Consider the following 11,870-nt stretch of genomic DNA (forward strand, 5'->3'; position numbering starts at 1 on the left):
ACTTATTTTAACTTAATATAATACATCAATAAAATCAATTTAGCCTCAAATAAATAATGAAACATGTTCAATTTGGTTTAAATAATGCAAAAACAAAGTGTTGGTGTAACGGTTTTCTTCCATAGGTGAAGGAGAGGACCAAAGTGCAGCGCGGCTAGTGTTAAACATGTTTAATAAAGAACAAGTGAAACACTACAAACAACAATACAAAATAACAAATGTGCAAAAACCGAGACAGACCTATCTGGTGCAGACAATCACAGAGACAGGAAACAAACACCCACAAAACACAAGTGAAACCCAGGCTGCCTAAGTATGATTCACAATCAGGGACAACGATTGACAGCTGTCTCTGATTGAGAATCATACCAGGCCGAACACAAAATCCCAACATAGAAAATCAAACCTCGACCATCCCACCCAACTCACGCCCTGACCAACTAAAACAAATACATGACAAAGGAAAACAGGTCAGGAACGTGACAGTTGGAGAAGAAAGTAAAAGTGCAATATGTGCCATGTAAGAAAGCTATTGTTTCAGTTCCTGGCTCAGAACATGAGAACATATGAAAGCTGGTGGTTCCTTTTAACATGAGTCTTCAATATTCCCAGATAAAAGTTTTAGGTTGTAGTTATTATAGGAATTATAGGACTATTTCCCTCTATACCATTTGTATTTCATTAACCTTTGACTATTGGATGTTCTTATAGGGACTTTAGTATTGCCAGTGTAACAGTATAGCTTCCGTGCCTCTCCTCGCTTCTCCCTGGGCTCGAACCAGGAACACAACGACAACAGCCACCCTCGAAGCAGCGTTACACATGCAGAGCAAGGGAAATAACCACTCCAAGTCTCAGAGCGAGTGACGTTTGTAACGCTATTAGCGCATGCTAACTAGCTAGCCATTTCACTTCGGTTACACCAGCCTCATCTCGGGAGTTGATAGGCTTGAAGTCATAAACAGCGCGATGCTTGACGCACAACGAAGAGCTGCTGGCAAAACGCACGAAAGTGCTGTTTGAATGAATGTTTACGCGCCTGCTTCTGCCTACCACCACTCAGTCAGATACTTAGATACTTAGATGCTTGTATGCTCAGTCAGATTATATATATTATCTAGCAGGACACGCTAGATAATATCTAGTAATATCATCAACCATGTGTAGTTAACTAGTGGTTATGATTGATTTATTGTTTTTTATAAGATAAGTTTAATACTAGCTAGCAACTTACCTTGGCTTACTGCATTCGCGTAACAGGCAGTCTCCTTGTGGAGTGCAATGAGAGAGAGGCAGGTCGTTATTGCGTTGGACTAGTTAACCTGAAGGTTGCAAGATTGGATCCCCTGAGCTGACAAGGTGAAAGTCTGTCGTTACTCCCCTGAACGAGGCAGTCATTGAAAATAAGAATGTGTTCTTAACTGACTTGTTAAATAAAGAAGAAAAAAGAAGAAAAAATCAGTGTCCAAAAATACCGATTTCCGATTGTTATGAAAACTTGAAATCGGCCCTAATTAATCAGCCATTCCGATTAATCGGTCGACCTCTAGCCTTAACACAACACCTAGCGACCTCATCAAGTAGCAGCAGGGATGTGTTGTGGTGATTCATTTAGAGAGAGAGACAACATTAATAATACCATCAATAATACCAATAATAATATAATCAGTCACACCAGTCTGTAATGCATTATGACAACATTTACACTTAACAGTCCTGCAATACTGTAGTCATTAAAACAGATGTAATATTAATATCCTCTCTGTTACTTCTTCATTCAGATGAGCTTGCTGTGATTTGCCAACGTGAACTCAAATCTAATCTAAAGAAGAAGTTTCAATGTGTATTTGAGGGGATCGCTCAACAAGGAAACCCAACACTTCTCAATAAGATCTACACAGAGCTCTACATCACAGAGGGTGGAACAGGAGAGGTCAATAATGAACATGAGCTGAGACAGATTGAGACAACAACCAGGAAACAAGCAAGACCAGAGACTGCAGTCAAATGTAACGACATCTTCAAACCCTTAACTGGACAAGACAAACTTATCAGAACTGTGCTGACAAAGGGAGTCGCTGGCATTGGAAAAACATTCTCTGTGCAGAAGTTCATTCTGGACTGGGCTGAAGGAAAAGCAAATCAGGATGTCCAATTTGTATTTTCATTCCCTTTCCGGGAGCTGAATTTGATGAAAGGGGAAAACACTTTCATTGAACTTCTCAATCACTTCTCAATGGAAACCAAACAATCAAGAATCTCCAACTACAACAAGTACAAAGTTCTGTTCATCTTTGATGGTCTGGATGAGTGTCGACTGCCCCTAGACTTCCAGAAGAACACGATCTGTTGGGACGTCACAGAGTCAACCTCAGTGGATGTTCTGCTGACAAATCTCATCAAGGGAAATCTGCTTCCCTCTGCTCTCCTCTGGATAACTACCCGACCTGCAGCAGCCAATAAGATCCCTTCAGGGTGTGTTGACCAGGTGACAGAGGTACGAGGGTTCAATGACCCACAGAAGGAGGAGTACTTCAGGAAGAGATTCAGTGATGAGGACCTTGCCAGCAGAATCATCTCACACATAAAGACATCAAGGAGCCTCCACATCATGTGCCACATTCCAGTCTTCTGTTGGATTTCTGCAACAGTCCTTGAACACATGCTGAAACATAAGAGAGAAGAGATGCCCAAGACTCTGACTGAGATGTACACACACCTTGTGGAGTTTCATACCAAACAGAAGAATGAAAAGTATCTTGGGAAAGAAGAGACAGGTCCACACTGGAATAAAGAGAGCATTCTGTCACTGGGAAAACTGGCTTTTCAACAGCTTGTGAAGGGCAATCTGATTTTCTATGACGAAGACCTGAAAGAGGCTGGCATTGATGTCAGTGAAGCCTCAGTGTACTCAGGATTGTGCACACAGCTCTTTAAAGAGGAATGTGTGCTGTACCAGGACAGGGTGTACTGCTTTGTTCATCTGAGCATTCAGGAGTTTCTGGCTGCTGTATATGTGTTCCTCTCATTCATCAACAACAATGAGAATCTAATGGCCGAACGGCAATCAACATCCAGGAACTTTTCCGTGAGGATCAAACAAAGGCGTAAAGTTACTTTCTACAAGAGTGCTGTGGATAAAGCCTTACAAAGTGAGACGGGAAACCTGGACCTTGTCCTCCGCTTCCTTCTGGGCCTCTCACTGGAGTCCAATCAGAAGCACTTACAAGGTCTACTGACAAAGACAAAAAGCAGCCCACAGAGCCATGAAGAAACAGTGAAGTACATCAAGAAGAAGATCGGGGAGAATCTCTCACCAGAGAGGAGCATCAATCTGTTCCACTGTCTGAATGAACTGAATGACCATTCTCTAGTGGAGGAGATCCAAAGCTACCTGAACTCAGGAAGTCTCTCAAAACCCAACCTGTCACCTGCACAGTGGTCAGCATTGGTCTTTGTGTTGCTGACTTCAGAAAAGGAGCTGGATGTATTTGACCTGAAGAAATATTCCAGATCAGAGGAAGGTCTTCGGAGGCTGCTGCCAGTGGTCAAAGCCTCCAGAGCTGTTCTGTGAGTAAATAAAAATGACATATAAGAACTAATCATCAGGAAGCATTATTCAGTTTAGAGAAAATAATGTACATAATCCTTATATAATTTTATGTTGAAAAACATATTGAATAAATGCATTGATGTTTACATTAGTATAACAAAATGACCGTACAGTTCTAGAAGACAGAAGATTAATCTATATGTTTGGGAGAATTAACTACATGCATCTGACATTGTCCTTCTACACTACTGGTGTTAAATTAACAGTGTGTTTGTGTCATGATGATCTCTTTGTCAGGCTGTCAGGCTGTGGAGTCACAGAGGAAGGCTGTGCTTCTCTGGTCTCAGCTCTGGAGTCAAACCCCTCACACCTGAGAGAGCTGGATCTGAGTAACAATGACCTGAAGGATTCAGGAGTGAAGCTGCTCTCTGCTGGACTGGGGAATCCCCGCTGTAAACTGGAGACTCTGAGGTCAGTATTCCTGTAGTTGGTCAGCAAGTGATAACTGTTCACCAGATCCACATGTGTTTACCAGACACACATAGTCCACACCATATGTGTTTGGACAGTAAAGCTTACAGTTTTACATTTGGTGTTGGATTTGAGATATAATGTTTCGTATTAGATGACAGTACAGAATGTCACCTTTCACATACATATTTATGTATGTACAGTGGCTTGCAAAAGTTTTTACCCCCTTGGCATTTTTCCTATTTTGTTGCCTTAAAACCTGTAATTAAAATAGATGTTTTGGGGGTTTGTATCAGTTGATTTACACAACATGCCTACCACTTTGAAGATGCAAAATATTTTTTACTGTTAAACAACCAATAAATAAAAAATAAAATAACTTGAGTGTACATAACTATTCACCCCCCCCCCCCCCAAAGTCAATACTTTGTAGAGCCACCTTTTGCAGCAATTACAGCTGCAAGTCTGTTGGGGCTTGTCTCTATAAGCTTGGCACATTTCGCCACTGGGATGTTTGACCATTTTTCAAGGCAAAACTGCTCCAGCTCCTTCAAGTTGGATGGGCTCCGCTGGTGTACCACAATCTGTAAGTCATTCCACAGATTCTCAATTGGATTGAGGTCTATGCTTTGACTTGACCATTACAAGACATTTACATTTTTACCTTTTAACCACTCGAGTGTTGCTTTAGCAGTCTCAAAATCTCTGGAAGACTGAAACAGGTTTCCCTCCATAATTTCCCTGTATTTAGCGCCATCCATCATTCCTTCAATTCTAACCAGTTTCCCAGTCCCTGCCGATGAAAAACATCCCCACAGCATGATGCTGCCACCACCATGCTTCACTGTGGGGATGGTGTTCTCGGGGTGATGAGAGGTGTTGGGTTTGCGCCAGACATAGAATTTCCCTTGATGGCCAAAAAGCTAAATAAACTCTTAGTGTCCTGATTCAGATCTGTTCAAACCAACTCTTAGTTTCCTGATTCAGATCTGTTTAAACCATCTCTTAGTTTCCTGATTCAGATATGTTCAAATTAACTCTTAGTTTCCTGATTCAGATCTGTTTAAACCATCTCTTAGTTTCCTGATTCAGATCTGTTTAAACCAACTCTTAGTGTTATTATTCATTATTTATTTATGATTTGTATTAATTAAGGCATAATCAGGTTTAATTTAGTATTGTTTAGAAACGTGTTATCTACTCACTTAGACAGAAAATGACTCCAGTCATCATCCACAGTTCAGTTACTATTGGGCAAAACACAACCCAAAACACAACCAAAATAAACTGCAAATGCAACCAATGAGTTTGGGACCAAATACTACATTTTTGACTACTTTAATACACTATGAGTTATTTGATCAGAATATTTATGACTTCTTCAAATGGGGGGACTAGATACATAAAGTGCCTTCATTTCTAAATGGTGAAACAGATATGTATTTAAATATCCTCAAATAAAAGGTGACATTATATACTGTCACCTCATATGAAACATTTGATCTGAAATCCAAAATGTTGGAGTATAGAGCCACATTTAAAATGTTAGCTTCCCTGTCAAAATAGATATGGTGTGGACTGTATACTCAATACAATCTAAATCTGATACCTCACTGTCTGTCTTTTGACTGATACTGCTTTTTAAACTGGTCTGGTCAGTCTACTCAAATATTTGTACTATACATTTTTCTATCTGCAGGCAATACTTTGATAATTTTTAATAATGAAACATTCATTTATGAATAGATCTGGCAGGTTTCAGGAGGCTGATGTATCTGAAAATGTTAAAACGTTATACTGCCACTATTTTCACCACCAAAGAATATCAGTGTGATTTTAATATGATTTGACTCTTTGCAGGCTGTCAGGCTGTCTAGTCACAGAGGAAGGCTGTGCTTCTCTGGTCTCAGCTCTGAGGTCAAACCCCTCACACCTGAGAGAGCTGGACCTGAGCTACAATCACCCAGGAGACTCAGGAGTCAGACTACTCTCTGCTGGACTGGAGGATCCACACTGCAGACTGGAGAAACTCAAGTATGTAGAGGGTTTATGTCAATGTTCATATCAGACATGTTTGACTTATCAGGCTAGTTAAGACAAACATTCTGACTACCACTTGGACAAAGTTATATGCTGACTGTGTGTGTGTGTGTGTGTGTGTGTGTGTGTGTGTGTGTGTGTGTGTGTGTGTGTGTGTGTGTGTGTGTGTGTGTGTGTGTGTGTGTGTGTGAGAGTTCAGGTGTATCCCTCAATGACTGTCTGTTCTTCTGCTTACTGCTACAGTGTGGAACATGGTGGAGAGAACACAATGAAACCTGGGCTTAGAAAATGTGAGTGTTGACTGCTGTGAAGAATATGACTAAGAATAAGTCTTAATTCAAGTTAATTCAAAGTCAAAGACCACCATCATTACTTACTTGGTCATATTAAATATCAGCTGTAGTTCTACAGAAGCAGAAATCAGGGACACCAACGTTTACAAAGAGTTGCTTTGACAATGTGTGTGTGTGTGTGTGTGTGTGTGTGTGTGTGTGTGTGTGTGTGTGTGTGTGTGTGTGTAATTAATGAGGATAAGTGTGTTTTATATTACCAGACAGTATAACATATGATCATTCAACAAGCCTCAAGTTACCTTAACTTCTCCTTTTGATACCTAGAAACATCTACATTAAATGAATTAGTGAAAAGTGAGTTAACATTCTAATGTGAATGATGATGATTTCTAATATTGTGTCTGGTTTCATCCATCAGATGTCTGTGATCTCACACTGGACCTAAACACAGTAAACAGACTCCTCTCTCTGTCTGAGGAGAACAGAAAGGTGACATGGAGGAGAGAGGAGCAGCCGTATCCTGATCACCCAGAGAGATTTGAGGACTGGAGACAGGTGCTGTGTAGAGAGGGTCTGACTGGGCGCTGTTACTGGGAGGTAGAGTGGAGTGGGATAATGGGGGCTGATATAGGAGTGACATATAAAGGAATCAGCAGAAGAGGAGGGGTTAAGGACTGTTGTCTTGGATGGAATGACAAGTCCTGGAGTCTGAACTGCCATGACAACAGTTACTCTGCCTGGCACAATAATAATCCCACTACCATAGACGTCCCCTCCTCCAGCTCCCACAGAGTAGGAGTGTATCTGGACTGGCCAGCCGGCACTCTGTCCTTCTATAGAGCCTCCTCTGACACACTGACCCACCTGATCACATTCACCTCCACATTCACTGAGCCCCTCTATCCAGGGTTTGGGGTTTGGGGTGATGGTGACTCAGTGTCCCTGAAATAATAACCTGACACACACACACACACACACACACACACACACACACACACACACACACACACACACACACACACACTGGACTCACACACATTGACAAACACACACACACACTAGAAACACAACACATACACACAGACAAACACACACACACACTAGAAACACAACACATACACACAGACAAACACACACACATTGGACTCACACACATTGACGGACACACACACACACACACACACACTGGACTCACATACATTGACACACACACACTGACACACACACACACACACACTCACTCACACACTGGACACACACACACACACACTGGACACAATCACACTAGACAAAGACACACACTCTGGACACTTACACACACAAATTAAACTAACAATCCCAACTAAATAACTACATAGAGAAGGATGTGAGAGAAGAATGTGCAATGCTGACATCAAGGCAGACTCAATCTGTATGGAATCTAACCCCAACAATCTGTATGGAATCTAACCCCAACAATCTGTATGGAATCTAACCCCAACAATCTGTATGGAATCTAACCCCAACAATCTGTATGGAATCTAACCCCAACAATCTGTATGGAATCTAACCCCAACAATCTGTATGGAATCTAACCCCATCAATCTGTATGGAATCTAACCCCAACAATCTGTATGGAATCTAACCCCAACAATCTGTATGGAATCTAACCCCATCAATCTGTATGGAATCTAACCCCAACAATCTGTATGGAATCTAACCCCAACAATCTGTATGGAATCTAACCCCAACAATCTGTATGGAATGTAACCCCAACAATCTGTATGGAATGTAACCCCAACAATCTGTATGGAATCTAACCCCAACAATCTGTATGGAATCTAACCCCAACAATCTGTATGGAATCTAACCCCAACAATCTGTATGGAATCTAACCCCAACAATCTGTATGGAATCTAACCCCAACAATCTGTATGGAATCTAACCCCAACAATCTGTATGGAATCTAACCCCAACAATCTGTATGGAATCTAACCCCAACAATCTGTTTGCAATGTAAACCTTCTCATTAAAGCAATACTTATTAAATCAATTTCCCTCCCTCAAGAAAAACAATGTAAAGTGTGGTAATCCTTCTGTGTTATCCTCCAGGCCGGCTCGGTCCTCCCCTCCCGCTCCGTGGCTCGACGACTCATTGCGAGCTCACAGAACAGGGCTCCGGGCAGCCGAGCGGAAATGGAGGAAAACTCGCCTCCCTGCGGACCTGGCATCCTTTCACTCCCTCCTCTCTACATTTTCCTCTTCTGTCTCTGCTGCTAAAGCCACTTTCTACCACTCTAAATTCCAAGCATCTGCCTCTAACCCTAGGAAGCTCTTTGCCACCTTCTCCTCCCTCCTGAATCCTCCTCCCCCTCCCCCCCCCTCCTCCCTCTCTGCAGACGACTTCGTCAACCATTTTGAAAAGAAGGTCGACGACATCCGATCCTCGTTTGCTAAGTCAAACGACACCGCTGGTTCTGCTCACACTGCCCAACCCTGTGCTTTGACCTCTTTCTCCCCTCTCTCTCCAGATGAAATCTCGCGTCTTGTGACGGCCGGCCGCCCAACAACCTGCCCGCTTGACCCTATCCCCTCCTCTCTTCTCCAGACCATTTCCGGAGACCTTCTACCTTACCTCACCTCGCTCATCAACTCATCCTTGACCGCTGGCTACGTCCCTTCCGTCTTCAAGAGAGCGAGAGTTGCACCCCTTCTGAAAAAACCTACACTCGATCCCTCCGATGTCAACAACTACAGACCAGTATCCCTTCTTTCTTTTCTCTCAAACTCTTGAACGTGCCGTCCTTGGCCAGCTCTCCTGCTATCTCTCTCAGAATGACCTTCTTGATCCAAATCAGTCAGGTTTCAAGACTAGTCACTCAACTGAGACTGCTCTTCTCTGTATCACGGAGGCGCTCCGCACTGCTAAAGCTAACTCTCTCTCCTCTGCTCTCATCCTTCTAGACCTATCGGCTGCCTTCGATACTGTGAACCATCAGATCCTCCTCTCCACCCTCTCCGAGTTGGGCATCTCCGGCGCGGCCCACGCTTGGATTGCGTCCTACCTGACAGGTCGCTCCTACCAGGTGGCGTGGCGAGAATCTGTCTCCTCACCACGCGCTCTCACCACTGGTGTCCCCCAGGGCTCTGTTCTAGGCCCTCTCCTATTCTCGCTATACACCAAGTCACTTGGCTCTGTCATAACCTCACATGGTCTCTCCTATCATTGCTATGCAGACGACACACAATTAATCTTCTCCTTTCCCCCTTCTGATGACCAGGTGGCGAATCGCATCTCTGCATGTCTGGCAGACATATCAGTGTGGATGACGGATCACCACCTCAAGCTGAACCTCGGCAAGACGGAGCTGCTCTTCCTCCCGGGGAAGGACTGTCCGTTCCATGATCTCGCCATCACGGTTGACAACTCCATTGTGTCCTCCTCCCAGAGCGCTAAGAACCTTGGCGTGATCCTGGACAACACCCTGTCGTTCTCCACCAACATCAAGGCGGTGGCCCGTTCCTGTAGGTTCATGCTCTACAACATCCGCAGAGTACGACCCTGCCTCACACAGGAAGCGGCGCAGGTCCTAATCCAGGCACTTGTCATCTCCCGTCTGGATTACTGCAACTCGCTGTTGGCTGGGCTCCCTGCCTGTGCCATTAAACCCCTACAACTCATCCAGAACGCCGCAGCCCGTCTGGTGTTCAACCTTCCCAAGTTCTCTCACGTCACCCCGCTCCTCCGCTCTCTCCACTGGCTTCCAGTTGAAGCTCGCATCCGCTACAAGACCATGGTGCTTGCCTACGGAGCTGTGAGGGGAACGGCACCTCAGTACCTTCAGGCTCTGATCAGGCCCTACACCCAAACAAGGGCACTGCGTTCATCCACCTCTGGCCTGCTCGCCTCCCTACCACTGAGGAAGTACAGTTCCCGCTCAGCCCAGTCAAAACTGTTCGCTGCTCTGGCACCCCAATGGTGGAACAAACTCCCTCACGACGCCAGGACAGCGGAGTCAATCACCACCTTCCGGAGACACCTGAAACCCCACCTCTTCAAGGAATACCTAGGATAAAGCAATCCTTCTGCCCCCCCCCCCCCCCCCTTAAAAGATCTAGATGCACTATTGTAAAGTGGCTGTTCCACTGGATGTCATAAGGTGAATGCACCAATTTGTAAGTCGCTCTGGATAAGAGCGTCTGCTAAATGACTTAAATGTAAATGTAATCATCTATCCTGACACACTAGTTCAGATCTAACGTCTTGACTTGTGTCCAATCCAAACTGAACCGTTCTGTGCTGGCATGGTTGGAAATACAGTAACAGATGCTGACAGGATTGATCTGGACCAGCACAGAACCATACATTGACACTACAGAGTGAAAATGCACTGACTGAAGGCAGCAGGAAACATGCTAACCGTGTGAGCCTCTCTCTTGTCCCAGCTTTCCCTTGGTCATTGGCTGTTTGGACCAGCTTTCCCTTGGTCATTGGCTGTTTGGACCAGCTTTCCCTTGGTCATTGGCTGTTTGGCCCAATCTTCTCTCCTGGAAAACATCAGTGGAAAACATGTCATTTTCCAACAGGACATTGTAGTTCAGAATAGGTCCATGTGTATGTGAGGTATAGACATACCTGTCAGATGTTCTTCATATGAATTGTCTTCCTCTGATGATCCTGATGCCCTGGTACATAATCATCTCCACTGTTGTCAACGCTGGTTATTGAGTCATCAGTCTTGTATCCAAGCAGAGCTTTGGTCAACTGTGTTGAAGAAAACAAGGATCTTAGATAACTAGACAGACGACACAGAAAGTATTTGGACACCGACACATTTTGATTAGTTATGGCTCTGTGCTCCTCTACTTTAGATTTTGTTATAATACAATGAATATGGGATGAAAGTGCAGACTGTTTGATTTACAAAACTGATTCACAAGAACTTACAGTACTGGTGTTGAATGACACTAACTTACGTATTGTTAGGGTCTTATTTTTCAGTGTAAACAACTCACAGACACTAGAGAAGCTTTAACCAAGTGTAATTCTTCCCAAAGGTTCTGTACAGCTGTAATTCAGCCAACATGTCTCCCATCACAGGTATATATATCCCCCTTAAGACACGCCTCCTTCTCTCCATTCCTTACATCTTCTGGTTCCACAGGAACAGGAAACCTTTATTACTCCCTTCAGGGGATCTGACCTCCTGACCTCAACCCCTCCTTCTTCTGGTTCCACAGGAACAGGAAACCTTTATTACTCCCTTCAGGGGATCTGACCTCCTGACCTCAACCCCTCCTTCTTCTGGTTCCACAGGAACAGGAAACCTTTATTACTCCCTTCAGGGGATCTGACCTCCTGACCTCAACCCCTCCTTCTTCTGGTTCCACAGGAACAGGAAACCTTTATTACTCCCTTCAGGGGATCTGACCTCCTGACCTCAACCCCTCCTTCTTCTGGTTCCACAGGAACAGGAAACCTTTATTACTCCCTTCAGGGGATCTGACCTCCTGACCTCAACCCCTCCTTCTTC

General features: G+C 44.0%; 1 protein-coding gene across 2 annotated transcripts in view; it reads left to right on the forward strand.

Annotated features, from left to right (window-relative positions):
• LOC129868404 (NLR family CARD domain-containing protein 3-like) overlaps positions 1 to 8,412 on the forward strand; it is a 52,269-nt gene extending 43,857 nt beyond the window's left edge. For both annotated transcript variants that reach the window (XM_055942358.1, XM_055942367.1), the window contains 5 exons: positions 1,782 to 3,570; positions 3,851 to 4,024; positions 5,885 to 6,058; positions 6,308 to 6,354; positions 6,776 to 8,412. In XM_055942358.1, the coding sequence (XP_055798333.1) occupies positions 1,782 to 3,570; positions 3,851 to 4,024; positions 5,885 to 6,058; positions 6,308 to 6,354; positions 6,776 to 7,308 (2,717 nt within the window). In that variant the 3' untranslated portion in view covers positions 7,309 to 8,412. The remainder of the gene's footprint in view (positions 1 to 1,781; positions 3,571 to 3,850; positions 4,025 to 5,884; positions 6,059 to 6,307; positions 6,355 to 6,775) is intronic.
• Positions 8,413 to 11,870: the final 3,458 nt, after the last annotated feature.

Source organism: Salvelinus fontinalis, chromosome 2 (genome assembly GCF_029448725.1).
Source record: "Salvelinus fontinalis isolate EN_2023a chromosome 2, ASM2944872v1, whole genome shotgun sequence".
Classification (NCBI taxonomy): domain Eukaryota; kingdom Metazoa; phylum Chordata; class Actinopteri; order Salmoniformes; family Salmonidae; genus Salvelinus; species Salvelinus fontinalis.